Raw genomic sequence first — 23235 nt, forward strand, 5'->3', positions numbered from 1 at the left:
TGTATGCTGTGTTTACTCATGTTTTGCAAATATTTGCTTTTTTCGAATCCAGTTTCCTAGCTTGTGTGTCAGTTGATCACTCTACACAAATAAAGCCTACAGTTGGCCGGCTAATCCTGTGGCTCTTCAAACAAAGTGCGGAGCAGAGAGAGGAAGGAAGGGAAATTGAAATTCTTCGCACTCGGCGTATCCTTCCAGCCGGAACGTATTAATCTAAGCTAATTGTCGATTCTACCTCTCGGAGCCATTTATCATTATTATATTAGCTTCTAATGCTTGTACTTCGGCTTGTCGCCGCTGAATTCGGTTTCGATTCTAGGGTTTCAATGACAATATCTGAACAAATTTCACTTCGATCTTTTCAACTCCTTTTCACACTTCTGCGCAGGGGACGCTTTTTATCGCCCATCAATTCGTTCGTATGCTCTTCTCAAAAACCCAGCGTTTAGTGGAGGACATGAAGGAACACGTTGGGCGAGAATAAAAAAGAAGCCCCGAACACCGGTTGGGTTTTAATTTAATAACATCATAATACAAATGTAAGCACTTTTACCTTCCCATTGAATCGGGTGGTGAAGGGAGATATAGAAGAAAAAACTATGTTGGCCCTTGACGGTGGTGGTTCACACCGAACGAAGTGCAGTTTAATCCTTTCCACCCTTTTGGCATTATGGTAGTAGCATGGAGAAAAATTGGTTACAAATGTGTTTAAGATGTGCGTTAGATCGGCGGGAGATCGAAAATGTAAGTGCTTCTTGAAATGAGGCTAAATTTTCACTGCCCTGACAGAGTGTTCGAGTTAACACTTGGTCTGAGCAAAATGAGTTTTCTATAACTATGAGGGTTTATTCTTGGAATAGAAACGGATTTACCTTAGGGCTACACTTAGAGTTGAGGTTTAAGATTGTGTTGAAGAGACTGGCTGAAGTTGTAACTCAAAACGAGTTCATTTATGTAACATGTTTTTCACAATCAATGCAACATTTGTTGCCTTATTTAAGTCCTGACATTGATTCTGGTTAGTGGGGTATTGTGATATAATAATTCAATGTTCAATTTCCAAACATTTCGTCAACATTATTAATAGTGACACTGAGATCCTTGAAAACGACATTGTGAGCGATCCGGAAAAATGTCAAAAGTAGGTTCAAAAACGATTTATTATGAATAAAGCAAAATTCATGACAACTAACATCACTTATCTGTTGTTTATATAAATTTAAATTTAAATGCCTCTATAAACACACTGTACTTCCCACTATTCATCTCATCACGCCAAGTATACGAATTTAACAGATACAGGGCGGACTCGATTATATGTAGTCTCCGATCTTCTTAAATGGCACTAACGTTCCTAGAGGAACTTCGCCGTCTCAACGTAGTATTACTTACGTCTTCGATCTATTTTCATTGTATACAATCGAGTCAAACAGAATGTTTTATTTATTTTTTTATACATACTAGCGGCCCAATTCTATGTTTTAATAAGTTTACCGCAAAGTCATTGGAATAGCTTTGCTGTTGCACTCAAACAGACTCTCGCAACTTATTTTCTTTTCTTTTATTCAATGTTCCTTTTTTAGTCCAAATATTTCTATGTCTCGAACATCTCTTTACTCTGCGATCAATTGTTGCTCTTCCAATTTTGACTTTGAATTTCAACTCTCTACTCTTCATTTCCTACTATCTGCTCTATACTTTGTTCTCTCTTCTCTCTACTCTCTGCTCTTTATTTTAAACTTTCCACTTTCTCTCCACTCTCACTACTCTCTACTCTCTACTCTTTATACTCTCTACTTTCTCTAATCTCTTTACTCTCTTCTTCTTCTTCTTCAATGGCACTAACGTTCCTAGAGGAACTTCGCCGTCTCAACGTAGTATTACTTGCGTCATTTTTATTAGTACTTAGTTGAGATTTCTATGCCAAAGAATACGCGTGATCACAGTGCAAGTCGGAGGAAATTTCTTTGACGAAAAATTCCCCCGACCAGAACGGGAATCGAACCCGAACCCCCGGCATGTTAGTTATGACGCTAACCACTCGGCCACGGGAGCACTATCTTTACTCTCTACTCTCTCTATTATCTACTCTCTACTCTCTACTCTATCTACTGTCTACTCTACCTACTTTCTACTCTCTCTACTCTCTCTATTCTCCTTACTCTCTACTCTCTCTACTCTCTCTAATCTCCCTACTCTCTACTATCTCTACTCTCTACTCTGTACCGTCTCTATTCTCTACTCTCTCTACTCTCTACTCTCTCTACTCTCTACTCTCTACTCTCTCTATTCTCTACTATCTCTACTATCTCTACTCTCTACTCTGTACTCTCTCTACTCTCTCTACTCTCTACTTTCTACTCTCTCTACTCTCTACTCTCTACTCTCTCTACTCTCTACTCTCTACTATCTCTACTCTCTACTCTGTACTCTCTCTACTCTTTACTTTCTACTCTCTCTACTCTCTACTCTTCCTACTCTCTACTCTCTACTCTCTCTATTCTCTACTCTGTACTCTCTCTACTCTCTCTCTACTCTCTACTCTCTACTCAGTACTCTCTCTACTCTGTACTCTCTCTACTCTCTCTCTACTCTCTACTCTCTACTCTCTACTCTCTACTCCCTACTCTCTACTCTCTACTCCCTACTCTCTACTCTCTACTCTCTACTCTTCCTACCCTCTACTCTCTCTACTCTATACTCTCTCTACTCTCCCTACTTTCTACTCTCTCTACTCTTTACTATCTCTATTCTCTACTCTGTACTCTCTCTACTCTCTACTCTCTACTCTCTACTCTCTCTACTCTCTACTCTCTCTACTCTCTACTCTCTCTACTCTCTACTCTCTCTACTCTCTACTCTCTACTCTCTACTCTCTCTACTCTCTCTACTCTCTTTACTCTCTTTACTTTCTACTCTCTACTCTGTGCTCTCTCTACTCTCCCTACTCTCTCATCTCTCTACTCTCTCTACTCTCTCTACTCTCTATTCTCTCTACTTTCTACTCATTCTACTCTCCTTACTCTCTACTCTCTACACTCTCTCTACTCTCTCTTCACTCCTCATACTCTCCCTACTCTCTACTCTCTCTACTCTCTCTACTCTCTACTCTCTCTACTCTCTACTCTCTCTACTCTTTACTCTCTCTACTCTCTTTACTTTCTACTCTCTACTATCTCTACTCTCTACTCTGTGCTCTCTCTACTCTCCCTACTCTCTCATCTCTCTACTCTCTCTCTACTCTCCCTATTTTCTACTCTCTCTACTCTCTATTCTCTCTACTTTCTACTCATTCTACTCTCCTTACTCTCTAATCTCTCCACTCTCTCTACTCTTTCTCCACTCCTCATACTCTCCCTACTCTCTACTCTCTCTACTCTCTATACTCTCTACTCTCTACTCTCTCTACTCTCCACTCTCTCTACTCTCTTTACTTTCTACTCTCTACTATCTCTACTCTCTACTCTGTGCTCTCTCTACTCTCCCTACTCTCTAGTCTGTCTACTCTCTCTACTCTCCCTATTTTCTACTCTCTCTACTCTCTATTCTCTCTACTTTCTACTCATTCTACTCTCCTTACTCTCTACTCTCTCCACTCTCTACTCTCTCTCCACTCTCTACTCTCTCTCCACTCCTCATACTCTCCCTACTCTCTACTCGCTCTACTCTCCATACTCTCTACTCCCTACTCTCTACTCTCTACTCTCTACTCTCTACTCTCTACTCTCTACTCTCTACTCTCTACTCTCTACTCTCTACTCTCTACTCTCTACTCTCTACTCTCTACTCTCTACTCTCTACTCTCTACTCTCTACTCTCTACTCTCTACTCTCTACTCTTTACTCTCTACTCTCTACTCTCTCCTCCCTACTCTCTCTACTCTCTACTCTCTCTACTCTCTCCTCTCTCCTTACTACTCTCTCCTTTCCACTCTCTCTACTCTCTACTCGCTGCTCTAAAAAAACGCACACACAAACACATACACGCACATGCACGCACATGCACGCACAAATGAACACATGTACACACGCAGACGCGCACAGTCACACATACAAAGAAACGCATCGCAGCTGCTGACTGCTCACTCTCTCACACTGTTTTTGATTACATCAACCAACCAACTAACCAAAACACACACTCCCGCAAACGCACACGCACACGTACACGCAAACACACACACACGCACACACAAACACATACACGCAAATGTACACGCAAACGAACACACGCAGACGCACACACTCTCTCACACAAAAAAACGCATCGCAGCTGCTCACTGCTCACTCTCTCACTATGTTTGTGTTTACGTCAAGAATACGAACATTTACGACCGTTTACGACTGTTCACGACGACCGCGCTTTATTTTTTAGCGATTTTATTTATAGTAAGATATTTTTCTTTTTTTAAATATAAAAACAAAATTTGATTTTTATTTTATCCCCTTAAAGTCAGAAAACACCTTTCTCACATAAAAAGATACATGCATTCAGAATCTTTTAAAAAGTGGTAGAGGAACATATTTGATGAAAAAAAATCCTTCTTCGTATATGGTCGAATTTCAACACTGGCAGAGTTATATTATCTGTTTCGGGCTCTGTTTACCTCAAACTGGCTCTACTTCACAAAGTACGCTACATAAGACAATACCGTTGCCTCCGTTTGAAAGACGAGGAAATTTTAAACTGGATGCAGTTGAGAAACATCTAAATTGGTGGATTTGAATAGCAAGCAAAAGTTAGTGATTTTCAAGTTGTTATTATTAATTCAATCCCAAAAATAGATAGTAAACTTGATTTTCTCTATGATTTAAATTAGAGCACTCTAACCACTCTACCATTTGTTCTTTTTTTACACACTACTCCTATCTTTTCTTATTTTTCTGCAATATAATTTTTCAACAATGCATTTATAATGTTATTTTCTTATATAGTTCATTAATTTTCCAACAACTTTGTCAAACATTATATTTCAAACAGACATCTGGATTTTAAGTTACGTTTTTTTGAAAGAAACATCAATATTTTCTAATACGCCCTTTTAAAAAATCAGTCGTAATTTATATTTGTCACTACCTTACCCGGCAAACTTCGTCCCGCCCAAAATTTGTGTTTTGCTATCTATTCAAGAGCGTTCGTAATATCTTTAAATTTCTTACTAAGCGCAAGTTCATGAGTCCAATTGCAGAACTGTTCATTGATTGATTTTGTAAAACAAATAGGAATCAACATTGGAACATGTACACGAGTGTGCGCAATAAATATTCACAAACGATAAAGAAAACCCGTTGTGAATATTTTCAGAGGAAAATTGATCAGCATAAAAAAACAGCAAAGAGTTATGGAGAATTTTAAAATCATTGTTAACACCTAGTAGTGGCAAACCGCGGTCCATAACCTTTAATGGCACATTAGAACCATCTGAGCAAGTAATAGCATCCAAATTCAACGATTATTTTGTCAACAGTGTTTCATTGATCAATCAATCCATTGGAATTGGAACCCGATGAAATAAAACAGCCGGTTAATAGTAGTTGTAAATTTGAAAATTTTCACCCAATTACCTTGACTGAACTTAGAAATATTTGCTTCTCACTAGTAAAAACGGCTGGCGTAGATAATGTTAATGCTAGAGTTGTTCAAGATTGCTTTCATGTGATTTGTCACAACTTGCTGGACCTCATTAATACATCATTGCTAACTGGTTATGTAGCACAAGTGTGGAAGGAATCCTCAGTAGTTCCCATTCAAAAGGTTGCAGGAACGATTAAAGCCGAAGAGTTTCGGCCCACCAACATGTTGCACACGTTAGTGAAAATTTTGGAACTAGTTGTTAAAGACCAGCTGTTAGAATATTTGAATCGTAACTCTTTGCCAATATCAGAACAATCGGGATATCGGGAAGGTCATTCCTGTGAAACCGCATTGACATGCGATGAGTTATACTGTATTGCGATATTAATCTTTTTGCTGATGATACTGTGTTATTCATTGCAGCTAACAATGTACATGAGGTCGTTTTACACTTGTATGGAAATTTTCGTTCTTTAAGTAGATGGTTGAAATATAAGCAATTGAAATCGAACATTAATAAGACTAAATATATGGTAATCTCGCGAAATCGAATAAATGAAAACGACTCTATTGTGATTGATAACGAGACCATTGTACTCGTACGGGAAATTAAATATCTTGGCGTGATTATTCATAACAAACTTAAGTTCAATACTCACATTGAGAATGTCATCAAGAAAATTGCCAAGAAGTATGGAATTTTGTGTCGACTAAGAAACGATTTAACTATTTGCAGTAAAATACAAATCAATCATCTCTCCTCATCTAGACTTTTGTTCTTTCATTATGTTTTTGGCCAATGAAACTCAAATATCGAGATTACAGCGCTTGCAGAATAAAATAATGCGTTTGATTTTACAATGTAGCAGGTTCACTTCCTCATATTTGATGCTGGACGCTCTGCAATGGTTATCTGTGAAGCAAAGAATTGTGTAGTTAACTATGGTGTTCATTTTTAAGGTAGTTAACGGTTTGCTGCCTCGATATTTGTGTGATCGAGTTGAAAGGGGAAATGACTTTCATAGATATAATACTAGAAACGCGGATGAAATAAGAACACCACATTTTCTAACATGTGCTTCTCAAAATTCGCTATATTTTAAATGAGTAAATGTTTTCAACTCGATGTCAAGACATATTAAACGTGCAACAACACTAGCAGAATTTAAGAGAAACTGTATTTTACACGTTAAAGCTGGAAAACACAGCCAAATTTTTTTTATTTTGATAACGATTTTGACTGATGAAGTTTTATACGAACGGATATCTTAAAGTGAACAGTTTTTTGATTTTTGTTTTGTTTTTATTATTCTCAATGTATGACCTGACGAAGTTTTATTTTAAACGGATTATATTGTTTAGACAATTTTGAACAATTTTTCTACTATGTATTTTCTTGTATGGCTTGGTGATGATGAACTATTTTTATTTGTATTTTGTTGTTTTTATATTGTAGTAGTTGAAAAAAAAAATAAAAGTAGTCTACAAAAGTTTGAGCGTCGCGCGCGTTGTACAGATATAAAGGATAGGAATTCAAAAGTTTTTTAAGAGCCAGTCTAGAAATTGTTCGTAGAGAAATTTTTTTCGATTTCTCTGGAAGGGGATATTTAAAGTCAATCCAAAACAAGGCTCGCGGTTGGACTTGTGTCTTGGTGGACCATTTGGCTGCAAGGGCTTTGTCGGGACCGTATCGGCTCAGTGGCGGACAAGACTGAGTATTGGCTTGTCTTTTGACATTGCAATTTTTTGAACTTAGATCTGTAAATAAAATCAGTTCGTTTTTTTTTTTGCTAAACTGATTTCAATGCAAACAAAAAAATATCTTTTAGATAACTCATCTTGCTCAAACCTCTGTAGGGGAAGGAGGCGGGACCATCATCATCATCATCATCATCATCTCAGATAGACGGGAGGAGTGTCTATTCGCCACAGAAACGTTTTGTGTACCCTAAAACCTTCGCATGCCAAATTTGGTATTTTCTTGATTAGTTTTCGACTCATGCAGAAATTTGTCTTTCATTTGTATGACATGGGGGAGGAGGGCCTAACCACCGTGAAAACATTTGTTGCGCCCTGAAACCTCCATATGCCTAGTTTGTAGTTTGGTTTCATTTGCTTGATTAATTCTCGAGTAATGCAGAAATGTGTTTCATTTGTATGGCAGCAACCCCTAAGAGAGGGGGGTGGAGTGTCTAACCATCATAGAAACATTTATTGCACCCTCCACATGCCAAATTTCGTTTCATTTGCTTGATTATTTCTCGAGTAATGCAGAAATTTGTGTTTCATTTGTATCGCAGCAATATTTTTTTGAAATCCTACACTGAAAAAAATCGATTTTGAAAACTTAAAGTCGATATTCTCAAAATGGTCATCTCAGCTTTTGATCAAATGGTCCTACAACTCGGTCATACACATATTAACTTGTACATATTTAAGACAAAAAAGTTTTTCTAACAATAACTTTTTCAATATATTATTGAAATTAAGTTTATTTCTTTTTTCAGTGCAGAAAGCCAAACCCAAAATAAAAATAATAAATAATAATAAAAAAAAATGTTTAATGAGTGTTTTGGAGGTTTTTATTTTAAATCAAATGTAATAAAATTATGACATCTTTTCACATTAAATTCGGTTTCATTCATCTGATCTTTTTTTTTATTTTTTTATCCCATTTATTTATTTGAGGCTCATTAGCATTTGAGCTGTAACAGAGCCGAATTTTAATCGTGTACATGTCACATGATTATCATATCTATAATTAGCACATTACACACAGTTGCCATTCGCCAGTATTCCTTCTATACCATTACATATGGTACATTCACACAATAGCTATTTAGGCGTAAGAGTTTTCTATCTGTTCTTCCATTATCCAGTTAGACCGGACAGCGGAGACAGTTGATTGATCATTGTTGAGTTATTTATAGAACAGCAGCCCGATGTGTCTTGCAGAGCATAGCAGTTGTATGGATGAATCGATCTTATTTCGACCGTGGATCGATCTCCATCGCTGATAATTGTTGCGTGAACGTAGCTATTCTGTAACAACACAAAGATGGTCAAATGAGGACCCTGAGTTTTGAACTCACGATCGATCGCTTACTAAGCGAACGCGCAACCATTGTGGCTACGGAGACCCCCATTCATCTGATCTTATACCATGTAAATGTTAACTTATATTCTAAGAGATACAATCATCATATCTTTCCTATTTTTTTTTTTATCTAACGTTTTGAAGATTTCGGGATCATCTGCTTAATTTGAAAACCTTTTAACTGTGATTTTTTTTCATCTACAGGAATAAAGCAATGACATTTTTGTGTTCCCGATATTGTTTTCGCGTAAGTTCCTCAAGTACACTTGCCTTTTCTGTAGGCTGTTCTTTGGATACGTAACAGATCTATATATATAAAAGGATTTTTGTTTGTCTGTCTGTCTGTCTGATTCTTATGGACTCGGAAACTACTGAACCGATCAATATGAAAATTGGTATGTAGGGGTTTTTGGGGCCGGGGAAGTTTTTCGTGATAGTTAGAGACTCCTCCCCCATCTCTAAGGAGGGGCTGCCACACAAATTAAACACAAATTTCTACATTAATCGGGAATTAATCAAGCAAATGAAACGAAATTCGGCATGTGGAGGTTTTAGGGTGCAATCAATGATTTTATGGTGGTTAGATTCTTCACCCCCCTCGCTAAGGGGGGGCTGCCATACAAACGAAACACAAATTTCTGCATTAGTCGAGAATTAATCAAGCAAATTAAACCAAGTTTAGCTCATTGAGATTTTAGGATGCAATAAATGTTTCTATGGTAGTTAGATTCTCCACCCCTCTCTCTAAGGGGGGGCTGCCATACAAATGAAACACAAATTTCTGCAGTACTCGGGAATTAATCAAGCAAATGAAACCAAATTTGGCATGTGGAGGTTTTAGGGTGCAACAAATGTTTTTACGGTGGTTAGACACTCCACCCCGCTCTCTAAGAGGTAGCTGCCATACAAATGAAAGACAAATTTCTGCATAATCCGAAAACTGATCAAGCAAATGGAGCCAATTTTGTCATGCGAATGTTCTAGCGAACTCGAAACGTTTCCATGGTGAATAGACACTCCTTCCCTCTCTCTGAGGGGGTGGAGGACTGCCATACAAATGAAACATACATTTCAGCATAATTCAATAACTAATCAAGCAAACTAAACTAAATTTGGCATGTGGAGGTTTAAGGGGGCGAGAAACATTTATAAAGTTGTTCAACACTCCTCTTACACTTCTGAGGGGGGGATGTTTCTATGATGGTATGACACCCATTCCTCCTCTGGAATGGAGAGGGGGTCCCATAAAAATATTACACATATTTCAACCAAAAATATTCCAACCAAACATGACAATTGAAAATTTTCGGGAAACTCGGAAGAAAAAGGGAAAATCCGAGAAATTAAATTCCCATATGTTCTACAATTACATAGTGACAAGTACTGTTAGTCCATTTGATGTTTGCGCTAGCGAAATTGATCTTTGTTCGAAACTGGAAATGAATTTTAATGTGATGAAACGCACTCCTATATCGTCTTCTGTCTATACCAATGAAAAAGCATCGCCAAATGTGTGTGATAAGAGCAGAACTCGTGGAAGGAATTGTCCGATTTAGGGCTGTCTTCATTCTATCTTATTTTCTGTACAAAACATTTATTCCGTGTAACGGAGAAACATGTTAATTGCAAGTGATTGAAAAATTTTGAACGAGAATTGTGTCTGAAAATAATCTGATATTATAATAATGAGTTTTGTTAGAAATACTAGGAATTTTAGTAATAATAGTAAAAAGTAAATTCAACGGGATCGATTAGAAGATCAATCAATGAACAGTTCTGCGATTGAACCCATCAACTTGCTCATAATAAGAAAACGTGAATGTTTGAAGGTATTGATAACAAAAAACAAATGTTGGGCGGGACGAAGTTTGCCAGGTCAGCTAGTGTTGGATAACAAGAAAAAAATAGGAAAGATATGATGATTGTATCTCTTAGAATATAAGTTAACATGTACATTGTATAAGATCAGATGAATTAAACATGAATTTAATGTTAAAGAAAGTCATAAGTTTTATTGCATTCGATTTGAAATAAAAACCTCTAAAACACTCATTCAACAATTTTATTATTTTTTTTAAATTTTGGATTGGCTTTCTGCACTGAAAACAGAAATAAACTTAATTTCAATATAATATTTAAAAAGTTATTGTTAGAAAAATGTTAGCAAATGTTAGCAATGTATGGAAGAAGTGTAGGGCACATATATCTACCATTTATCTATCATTTCATCAAAATCTGAGATGACCATTTTGAGAAAATCGACTTTTAGTTTTTCAAATCGTTTTTTTTTTTCAGTGTAGGATTTCAAAAAAAAATTTTTTAGTATTTTTTCATGAAAATTCAATCATTTCCCTAAAACTGATCAAAAATGATCAAAAATATTTGGGCCTTTCCATACGTTATTCTATATAAATTTTCGGAAAACTAAGTATGCCAAATTGCTTAATTAGGTAAGGTCTTCACGCCAAAAAAGTTTCATTAAGTTCAGAGAGGGTCATGCCAATCCCATAGACGAGTTGGCGCGAAATCCGTCTATTATATTTAACCTTATTCTATAAGGCTGTCAAAAAAGTCCTGCGGTATTTTTTTTGAATTTTCATTTGTTCATAAAATTAGTTACAATCATCTGTTTTAAGTCAAATATGCGCCGTTTTGTTCGATGACTTGTTCCCAACGAGATGCCAACTTCATAATACCCCTGTTATAGAAGCTCGCTTCCTTATTGGCAAAAAACTCGGATAGCCAATTTTCACAGACCTCTTTTGTTGCTAACTTCTGACTACCTAGCTCGTTCGCCATGGACGAAAACAGGTGGTAGTCACTTGGTGCAAGGTCCGGACTATACGGCGGATGCAAAAGAACCTCCCATCCGAGCTCCCGGAGCTTCTGGCGCGTCACCAAAGAAGTGTGTGGCCTGGCGTTGTCCTGATGGAAGACAATGCGGCCTCTGTTTATCAAAGATGGCCTCTTCTTCATGAGTGCTACCTTCAAGCGGTCCAGTTGTTGGCAGTACAGGTCCGAATTGAGCGTTTGGCCATAGGGAAGCAGCTCATAATAGATTATTCCTTGACAATCCCACCAAACACACAGCAGAACCTTCCTGGCCGTTAATGAGGGCTTGGCCACCGTCTGAGCCGCTTCAGCGGGCTTCGACCACGACCGTTTGCGCTTCACGTTGTCGTAAGTGACCCACTTTTCATCGCCAGTCACCATCCGCTTCAGAAACGGGTCGATTTTGTTGCGATTCAGCAGCGATTCACATCCGTCGATACGGTCAAAAATGTTTTTTTGCGTGAACGTGTGTGGCACCCATACATCGAGCTTCTTTGTGAATCCAAGCTTCTTCAAATGGTTAATAACGGTTTGATGACTTATTCCCAGCTCTTGGCCGATGCTGCGGCTGCTACTATGCCGGTCTTTCTAGGCTAATTCAGTGATTTTGTCGCAATTTTCGACAACAGGCCTTCTGGAGCGTGGCGCATCTTCGACGACCTCTACACCAGAACGAAAACGTTGAAACCATCGTTGTGCGGTGGAAACTGTATCGGGTCCATAAACTGCACAAATTTTATTGGCAGCTTGAGATGCATTTTTGCCTTTGTCATAGTAGTACTGTAAAATATGACGGATTTTCTCTTTATTTTGCTCCATATTTGCGACACTATAACTCACGAACGACTTAACCAAACAAAACACTGTCAAGGACTATATTATAGCGCGTAAAAATACCTTTCCAACAAGCTATAGTATGACTCGATACAATGAATACAACTAGAACTACGCGCTTACAACGACACCTCGCGGAAATACCGCAGGACTTTTTTGACAGCCAATATAATAATTGGAGAAAAATGGAAAGTGGTTAATCGGTTTTAGTAACTGAATCCTTCTATGTAATTTCAACATGATGCAAATATCTTGTGCTATTTTCACCATCATCATTTAACCCATTCGCTGCCAAGCCTAAATAATGTGAAGTCATTCCCATTGTCATTTATTTTTTGTCATTTTCATATCGTTTACTAAAACCCTGTTATTTCTTGGTAAGAGCACATATATTTTATAATTTATATTTATGTTTGTGGCCACAAAAATTTTGCTAAATCAAAAGCCTGCATGTTATAATATATTGAAAGTAGGACGAGTATACTCGTCTTGGCAATGCGTGACGCCCAGCCAAAGACGAGTATACTCGTCCTAGGAAACGAATGGGAAAAAATTGCGAACTCATAGTTTTTCTAGGCACCTTTTCTATAATTTTGTCGATACGAACAGAGGCGTACTAATCCGAGAATGGGCGACTACTGGAGAAGTATGCAATGTTGAAGGATTGCAAACTTAGAAGAAAATTACCTGCTACTTAAGCAGAGTGTGTTCTTACTTCCATTTACTTCACCACTTCAGGTCGAAGTCACTGTAATTGATCGTTTGGTTAATATTCTGAAGCAGGGTGTTTGGTTGAAAAATTCAAGCCACGATCATTAGATAATTGCGTAAAGTTTATAGAACTGTACTAATGACGAATAGTTTCCCGATAATTAAATGTTAAATAATAAGCAGACTTCGTTATCGAATGTCGAACAACCCAAACTGCAGATTATTACATCTTTCTGTGCTATACTCTTCGCAGAGACCAAGCCAAAGAAAAATAACAGAAAACTCAATGCAATCCTTTCTGGATCCACTTGTGCGGCTACTTCAGCTGTACGATGATTCCTGGAAAATGTGCAAATTCATAGTTTTCTCAAGATACTTTCACGCAGTTATGATAATAGGCACGGAAGCGCCCTAATCCTTGTAATTATAGTTCTCAGCGATCTCTGCACCCACAGTAGTTCACACCAATTTATAGGAGTGACGATGAATGCCGTAAAGTTAGTTTAAGAAAAATTTGAGAATCGGCAGGTGGCTTAATAAAGTTGGAAATATGCCGGGTTAAAACCCGTAAAAATATAGTAAATAATATAATATAATATATATAATAATATAATATAATATATATAATATATATAATATAATAAGTTAATAATATAGTAAAAATATAGCATAAAAAGCGAAATAGCATCTTGGGTCCCATTCTAACAATTTTCAGTTGGTTTTTACTGTACAATCCACATAGCATACTTATTAAATAGTAAGTTTAGAAGTCTGGATAAATACGATCTTAGTGTAATACTTTGTCTACACTTAGTAATACAATAGCCTACACTGATTGACTGATGAATCGTTTAACGTTAGAACATTATAGATTAAACAGTATACTATTTCATTGCAGTTGCACATCGCATTTGTAAATAAAAATACTATATACCTCCATACTAAAAATATGCGCTAGGCCTTCCAAAAATATAAAGTTTTTACCACGTGTATTCGTCGTAGCTATTTGTTTTGAAACAAACTGCTTGCCTTCCCCTAACAACCCTCAATGAAGACATCAAACATGTCCTCGGAACACCATAAGCAAAAGCCAAAACTGCGGCGGGACCCACCGATTCGCAACACATAAAAATCAATGTTCGACACTCGTCGGGCCAGGCCATTAGGATGCACCACCCGACCCGACTCTAATCTCGGAAGCATATGCGGCACAAACCGTATTTACTTTTCCCTTCCTCCTTCCCAATTTTTCACACACATAAATAACATTATGGTTGCGATTATCGTTCGATTATTTGCGTTTTCTCGGGTCCCGCATCCGGGAACCACGTTTGCCACGGAGTGCGAATTTGAAAAGGCAACAGCCGAAGGTCTCATAATTTCTATCGGCGGCAGCAGCAGCCGCAGCCCTCGGCTGTCCGTTTAGGTAAACCCTCGAATTATGACACTCTGGTGTGAGATTAATTTTTCTCCATTTCGGATGAGAATATTGTTTGTCTGTTAGTAAAATATGAAGCGCGGAATGTCCAAGTCCGTGTGTGTGCGCAATACACAACCGTGAAACTAGCGTTTCCTCCTGATTCCTCTTAATTCGGAGAAAAAATAAGTTCCAACAGCCAGGGGGAGAAAACACGGTCAACTTTCATCGCACTGCCAGTGTTTAAATAGGGACATCATAAATTACCGTCATTTATTTTGGCGCGTTATAAATACGAGATGTCACTGCTGCTGCTGGCCTGGGCCAAAAACCCACCGAAAGCGGAACACAATCGGATACAATAATGGCTATCGGATCATGAGGTTTTTGCGGCAACGAACGATCCGAGGAAGCGAACCTCGTAAACAAATGTGTGAATTAGCGTGTTTGTCAGACTGAAATTTACAAAATATTTTCTAGCTTTGCCCCAAACGGCACAGACAGACCCTCCGGTGAAGAATTGGGAGAAGGAAAAAATAATATTTGCAAATGGATATGGGAACTCTGGGAAAATTGATCATCGGCAATATGTAGCGCATCGAATTTGATTTTCGCTCCAGAACAAATTAATCAGCGATGTTTTGTGTGAGACATAAAATGCCCAGCTGTGTTGGGATTCAACGGAGGCTGAAAGACTCCTCTCGTGAACTCATATCATTTGCATACCAAACCGTTGCAGAAATTTAGCGAGCAGCGAAACGGACAAATTATAACCGCTTTTGGACCAATTAATGTATATCTTGGACTCGATTAGAAAGGGTTATTTGTGAATTGCTGATTTTTATCTTTCGAGGCGATTTGTTTACGATTTAAACAGTTTATTGTCCGAACAGAAGTTCGATGAATTTATGAATGTTGACCAGAAAAGTAGAGAATCGCGGGATCAATGGAAGTACTCGTCATCTTTTCTCGATACCTTGTTCTTCATCCTCATTCAACCAATGGAAGAATATCTGTTCCTGTGGTTATGTCGCCATTCTTCACCTTGTTTCTCCATCCATCGTCTGGCGGTGGCGCGTACTTCGCATCCTCCTGTTTTCTTTTATGTTATCGTTGGAGGGGAGAACGCAATTGCTTTGTTCGCTATCCCCTTCCTATTGAATGCATGTGTCAGGGGATAGCTAAATTGAAGTTTATTTTTTGCATCCTCGAGCCAAGAGTTATACACACAAAACGCGATATTCATAAATCAAGTGAGGTGGATTCGGACTGCATACATAAATAAGCTACTGACGGCACGAGGAAGCAAGGCTGTTGTCATGTGGAGTGTCATGCCGAACACGCCACCATCACACCAACAAACATGTCTACCGGTGCGCGAACAAGGCGAGTGGCGAGCTCCAAACGCCTGAGGTATTTATACGCGGGGCAAGAACAAAATGGTGCTACTTCCGTTCAAACTAAGGTGCATTGTGTGTTCTACGATTCTCGTTCCACGTCGCCATAATTCGTTATTGTCTTTCTAATGAGAAGTGGATAGAAAATGAGGTTTAGAGTGCCGATGAAAAGAAGACGATTGAGAATAGATTCGTCTCTCCATGAGTATGACCCATTTAAGCGTCATGTTGCAACGCATTGATTCGCCTCATTTTTTTTTTCAACGATTTCACGAATAGATCGGAGATTTTCTAAAAATATTGGTAGGCATGAGAATAGCACTTTATAAGTATGATACCGCTAGGGTACCAATTACCGTATGTGTAGTACCGATTTGGGTGGCGGAAATGCTGAAACAAAAATCAAAAATTCTTTTTTTTCGCTTTTTCATTGGATTTGGTATAAAATGCATATAACCTCAAGAGTTCAGCCGATCACCTATTTTTGATCGCGATTTTAGTATTTTACGTCCTACTTCTTCGTCCGCTTCTTCGAACTTTGATCCAGACATGCACCAATAACCTCAATTCGTCCAAAGCCATGCGCATTGCCGGCGAGCTGGCGGACCTCTTGAACAAACATAAGAAAAAATTGAATCTCTTCAAATCAAACATGTTCGGATGGCTGTTGGGATTGTTATTGTCATGAATCCTAATAATACACCGGATGGAAAACGCGTTTGAATTGAATGTATGCACATGTTGTTGAAGAAATTGCTGGAATCATAAAATGTGACTGGACAACCACGCGCATAGCATTTCTTTTATCTAACAGAAAGGGTACGACATTTCAGAATGCATACCTCTAGAAACGTGAATAACTTCTACGGAAAATAATAGAGCAGTTCTTCTTCTTCTTCTTCTTCTTCTTTTGTTTTTCTTCTTCTTCTTCTTCTTCTTCTTCTTCTTTTTCTTTTTCTTCTTCTTCTTCTTCTTCTTTTTCTTCTTCTTCTTCTTCTTCTTCGAATAGATCGGAATACAGAATAGGCGAGAATATTTTTATTTCTAGTTACACAACACCAAATACACCATTTATTTTATTAAAAAAAAAACCAACATGATCTTACACAGTGGATCATAAACAGTACGTTTAAAGTGAAAAACTTATCAACTTATTAATTTTCAACGAATTTGAACAGAATTTCCTCCCGGCGCTCTTAACTCGTGGTTTTGTAAAATGAAGAAATGCCGTTCATTTTTAACAGGCTTTTGGATGTTTTGGACGCGTGGACGTTTGTGTTTGAATGTTGATATTGACAGTGTCGTTGCATTCGTTTCCGTTTCCGTTTCCGTCCTAATTCGACGTTCGTCTCTTACACTTTTTTGTCTAACTTCATACCACTGACTCCATTCTCGGTCTTTTAGGGTAATTTTCAATGAACCAGAATTGCCGTCTTAGATTCCGGAATGATATCAGAATACGACATTCTACTTCCGCTGTTGAAGCTCTGTCCCCCAATACCCATATCGTACAAGTAGTCTACTATTGCTGTTCATTTGGCGTCAGTAAACCGGAAGTGAAAACGAGAATATATTCGACTTCCGTTCGTCAATTATATTCGCTCATTACCAATATAATTGGGGGTGTACGTCATTTCCGGCCAATTGTGAATAGATTCTCTGGGGAAAATAGAGGGACTAGTCCATGGGGGGTCGGTCACGGACAACCATTTCAAAAAGCTAACACCTATGCATCAACACGACTACACTCGTGAGAGAGAAAGAAAGAGTGAGAGAGAGTGATCATTTGCAAACGTCAAAAATCAGAACAAAAGCGAACGATAAAGGGATTGCAAAGAAACTATTAAACAGCTAAATTATTTCTTAAATTTTCTCATTACCACATAACTTAGAAGCAAGTACCCCAAACTTACCTAACTACAGTAAACATTCACTAACTGGGCGAAAAAGGATTAAAGGTTTCGCATTGAGTGCGACAACAGGTATGAAATATAAGGAAATTATTCTGTCTTTAGAGGAGAATGAATGAAGTTGAATGTTTACGAAATTCTGCTTTTTAACTGGTCCAAGGACCAGTTAACGTTCGCTCAGTTAAAAAGCAAACCAGTTAAACCAGGACCAGTTAGCGAACGATTACTGTATATATCGAAGATTCAAAAATTTAATAAGTTAATTGCTATTCAACTGATGTGGATACTGTCTAAACTCACCTACACATCCTAAATTTTAGAACGAGAAAACTTCATAATCTCCCGCGAGATTTTAAAGGCAACTGGACCAGAGAAACTGCGCTCGATCGCACAAATAAAATTGTCAAAGCGGTAACGAATCAGCAAAAGTAAAATGAATTTATATTAGAACATTCGTGGAAATAATGTCTCCTATATTAGGAATTTGTAATGTTCTGTATTCCCATTGAATCATCTGCTGGAAAAATTCACAAAATTCGTTTCATCGCACAACAACAAGAAAACTACGCGGGATATGTCGCGGAATATATCATCGATCAGAATTAATAAAGAGAAGTTTCCACTAACGTTGTCGAGTGATAACCTCCGTCGCCACGTTTTGAAAAACTATTTTGTTTTATTATACTATTTTTAATTATCCCCTCTTTTATCAATTTGTATCGTATTTTGAATATAAAAAATTATGTGTATGTTATTATATCCAATGTTTTTTTTATTCTAATAAACATGCGATCGAATCAATTGCTAGCTGTGATAGTTTTTGAATATCCTTTATGATTGCGTCGGTGAACGTTATGCTAAATTGGTTGATCATGGTAACACACGATTTCTTTCTCTTGGACATTCTATCGAGAGGATTCTTCCCATCGAAAGAAAAATGTCATGTTATACAACGTGATTAATTTGACAAACCTTGCTTCAATACGATAGTTGCTTTCTACTAAAGATCAGTTCCGAACATTCATTTAACGAAAAAATGGAAAACAACTATTTTTGACGTAGGAATACGTCTATGATTTCTATATAGGGGGTAGGAAAAATGTAACGAAAAATTAAGAGATTTCAAATGCATATTACGCAGAATCGTTCCTACGGTATATGTTTTAAACGAATTTTAATGTCTAGTGAATTTTTTCACAAAGGTGTACGGAGTTTCGATGAACAATAGGTAACGATACTAGGTATTATAAAATATTATTAGCGTGTTAAGAAAAGAGGATCACTTTGAAGGTAAATTAATTCCGACCGCAAAGGGTTAATATATACTTCTAGACGGTAAATTTATCTATTTTACGAGGTATGTTTTGCGAGTGAATTCAAAGGAAAATCATGTATTATACATTCTTTCTTCCAGCTTGGTTCCCGTGTTGTATGAAACACAAAATCGTGTGCACTAATTCGTTCTACGAAACAAATTAGACATCCAGTCAATGTGTAGGAATAAGGTTGATGTAGATGGTGCAGTGGGTTAGTAAGATGGCTGCAACTCCATAGAAAAGCATTATTTTAACGTTCCCAAGGTGATCTAGCCAGGGCCCACAGAGCCAGAGTGTGTTACGTGAAATATAGTCTGCAAACGAACATTATTTCACCGAAAAAGTCCGATGACTTAGAATAAGACTAATAATAAGAATAAGACAATGGAAAGAACGCTCAATACCATAGCTATCCATTAGAAATAAATCAGCTTCATGATTTCATGTGTACTTTGCCTCAAATTAAAAATCATAAGTCTGTTCAACATTTCTTCGTTTTTTTCGTATAAACTTCATCAATGACGACATTTTTTGTTGTTCATCGGTCCAATTTACTTAGTATACTATTGACGAATGTACGCAAAGCTGTATCAGTTTATATGACATCTACATTAGAGCTCCGAACCACACAAGTGATGATGTTTGTGTTTCTACGCGCCTAAAAGCGATATTCGGTCGTGATTATTTTTATTAATTTCTACTTAAATTCATTTTAACCATTAAACGTCGTCAGTAATTGGTAAGAAAGTTGGATTTTTGTATATTTACAATTGTTTCAATACGCAATTGGACCAAAGCCATGGATAATCCTCGAAATTTTTACGTTTGATATTGCATATAGGTTATGAGTTCTAACTTCCGAACATTTTTTAGAAGCTCATGCTGTAGATAATTTCCATGCTATCAGTATCATATTACGTTAACTGATATAATTGATTATGCTGAGGATTCCGTTCGGCCGATACGAGGAAGATCTGCAGTATTTGAAGCGCAACATACGCCACCCACCGTTTGTCTGGTAAAAAAATGTAAGTATCAAAACTTATACCAAGACATTTTCCATATGTTATGTATGAAACAAGAAAAGAGTTTTCAGCGCAGAAAGAATACTTGAAACCGGAATATTTGAAGAAAAAGTCTCATTTTTCTATAAAATTCAAACGAATTTCAAACCGAAAAAAACTCAATCATTTCACTCGCTGTGCCTTCTGGTTGTACATTTAACGTAGATTCGTCACTTCCACCCTATTATGTGTCACAAAAGAGTTAAAATAACAGATTTCTGAAGAATGAACAGAATTGCATTTAAAACAAAATAATTGTCACCAAAGTCCTACGTCAAACTTACGATCGTGCTCCTAGGCTCAGACCCTTCTATTTTTTACAGTGTAAGGAATCCGTGAAAATACTTATCATGTTGAGTGTATGCCTGGTAGTACCGCTACAGTTGAAAGGATTTTTTCTACGATGAACAATAGGTAGACAACCGAAGAGCCACGACTTAATGTTGAAACCATAAAAACTAAACTAGAACTTTGTTTTGGAATACGACAATTGTATGAAACCATTTCTAAGAATCATGTTGTAATCTGCAAATACAAATACTCATCTAAATATTCCTTCGTTGCAGAGAATAAGGCAATTAGATCTAAGAATGTTTGATTGTTTGGTTTCGGTTTTATTCCTGAAATATTTAGTCAGTCTACCGAATTCGTTTGTTTCACGATTTTCGTAAGGGAAGAATGTGAACTGTACTGTAAATTATTTTCTCATGCTTTCCGTCAACGGTTTTACAGTGAAACTTGTTAGTGTTACAGTGTTACTTCTTCCTCGTTTGCTTTCCGTGTTTCTTTTTTATTTGAATTTCAATAGACGTTCTCTCACATCCTTCTTGAATTCTTCTTGGCTTTTGATTTGGGGTGGTAAATGACTGGATAATGCGTACCATCGGTACTCCGCGTACTTACAGGTATAAAATAGACCCGAATAGTGATCCTCAGCCTCTTATCCAGTAACTCCTATCCCTACCTCCCCGTGGTGCTGCCTGGGGTACGAGTAACCACAGTGAAGATCGGGTAAACAACCCCGGTGAGATCTTGATCGCATCTTGATCGCATGCATGCCCCCTCTCTTCAGAGGGAGCAGCTTACTAGAGCGTCGGCTCCCAGGTTAGGGGCGGGTCAAACAGCGTCTGCCTCGAAGCGAGCAGCTGAATACAAAAGGCGGCTCCCGCCCGATGACTTAGGCAACTTAGGCTAACAACCTACTGTTCCCGAAAATTCATCCCGTTACAGAAAACGAAAAAAGAAAAAGAATCTGGAGATTGGCAACGACCTTTAGCATGAAAACACGGACACGAATCGGAACATGAAACATACTGACCCTAGCCCAGCGGCCCTGATGAGATGGGAACCGATTAACGAAAGAATAATCGTTGCCAGATTCAGAACACGGGCTAGGAACCTTACAGCAATCCAATGCTATGCGCCAACAGATGCTGCCGACCTGCAGGAGAAAGAAAGTTTCTACAGTCAGCTGAAGAGTGTGGTTGAGAAAGTATCGAAGGGGGACATCCCAATCTGCTTAGGTGACTTCAATGCGAAGATTGTCTCAAACAATACGGACCTTGAACGCGTCATGGGACGCCAGGGTTTAGGAGAGATTAGCGAAAACGGGGAGCTGTTTACAGAATTCTGTGGTAATAACAACATGAAACATGATGATTGCTGGATCGCTCTTCCCCCACCGACCAGCGCATAAGGTCACGTGGGTTTCCCGCTACGGTCGAACAGAAAACCAAATCGACCACATCAGCCGAAAATGGAGAAGGAATCTTCTTGACATACGCAACAAGCGCAGCGCCGATATTGCATCCGACCATCACCTTGTCATCGCTGATCTACGCCTGCGCGTCGTTCGCGTTCAACGGCGGGAGGAGAAAGTTGGATGTCGTTACGACGTCCGTCGGTTGGGGAACTCTGAGATGAGAAGGGCATTTGTTGAACAACTTGTATTACGAACCTCGGAGTTGCCAGCTAGTGGATCTGTTGAAGAGCTATGGAGTAGCATCAAGAACGCCTTTATCACAACCAGTGATGAAACCCTCAGCAAAGTACGCAGCACGCAGAGGGAGTGGATTTCAGATAAAACCTGGAGGATGATCGACGAGCGGAGAGAAGCGAAAGCTGGCATTGAGCGAGCGCGAACCAGAGCGGCTAAGACAGACGCTCGTCAACGATACGCCGAGCTGGAGAAGACAGCTAAGAGGGCTTGTAGACGGGACAAGAGAGTTCATTTCGCTATCTGGATAGTGAGTGGAGTACCCTGAATGAAAGCGGATAGAGGCTTTCAACATCGGAAAACCAAGGATTGGTTTTTATTTTGTCGCTGCTTCGCCGACATTGGAGTTTTCGCCGAATCATCGTGCCAACAGTACCAGTGCGGGTAAGCTTTTACCGACGACTGTGTGTAGTGGTGTCGTAAGCACATTCTCACCACCAACGAGCTTTCAGCGCGCTCCCGTTCATCTGCACTGGAGTGCGTTCATAGGTGAATAAGATTAAATATACTCAGAGAAAATATTTATTAATTATAAGTTTTTTTTTGTTTTTGTGAATTATTTTATTGTGAAATATTGTTTAAAAAACAAAAAATACTTAGAATATAAGTGCAAATTTTAAAATGGCAGAGAGTGGGGGACCTTCGGATATGGAGGTCTCTGACTCCAGTTCCCTCCTAAGTGATAAAAAAAAAAGTCACTCAAACGCGTACCAAATACGGAAGATACTTCTTCTGGGGACGAGTCAGCTAACCCTACCAAGCCTCCCTCCAAAAAACTAGCAAATCTCCCATCTGCCTCTAACGATCCCACTTTACCTTCAACCTCGTCTTCTCCCTCTGTTCTCCTCGCTCCTTCTCAACCTTCACCATCCCACCCTACTGTCCATGATCCCTTTCAATCCCCGTCCTCGCCTTCCTCCCCTGTTATTCCCACCCCGCGTGTGAAGGTCTATCCAGAAGATGCGCCCGGAACTGGTCCCTGGGTTGTTTTCTTCAGGCCTAAGCCTAATGGAAAAGCGTTGAGAGTCATGCAGATCGCGAAAGATCTGGCAAGGTATACCACCGTTTCGGAAATTTCGAAGGTTAGACC

The 23235-nt window shown here is 38.4% G+C and overlaps 1 protein-coding gene across 1 annotated transcript; it reads left to right on the forward strand.

The window, feature by feature from the left end:
- The first annotated feature begins 21452 nt into the window (after positions 1-21452).
- LOC129779967 (uncharacterized) lies at positions 21453-22413 on the forward strand. The gene is made up of 2 exons (XM_055787779.1): positions 21453-21783; positions 21839-22413. The coding sequence occupies exons 1-2, from the start codon at positions 21453-21455 to the stop codon at positions 22411-22413; spliced, it is 906 nt and encodes a 301-aa protein (XP_055643754.1).
- Positions 22414-23235: the final 822 nt, after the last annotated feature.

The sequence above is a fragment of the Toxorhynchites rutilus genome, chromosome 3 (assembly GCF_029784135.1).
Source record: "Toxorhynchites rutilus septentrionalis strain SRP chromosome 3, ASM2978413v1, whole genome shotgun sequence".
NCBI classification, from domain to species: Eukaryota; Metazoa; Arthropoda; class Insecta; order Diptera; family Culicidae; genus Toxorhynchites; species Toxorhynchites rutilus.

Bases quoted from the DNA above. Each gene is read 5' to 3' on its own strand.
- LOC129779967 (XM_055787779.1), top strand. From the start codon at position 21,453: ATGAAACATACTGACCCTAGCCCAGCGGCCCTGATGAGATGGGAACCG. The intron at 21,784-21,838 runs GTAATAACAACA...CCCACCGACCAG, and splicing joins GCTGTTTACAGAATTCTGTG to CGCATAAGGTCACGTGGGTT.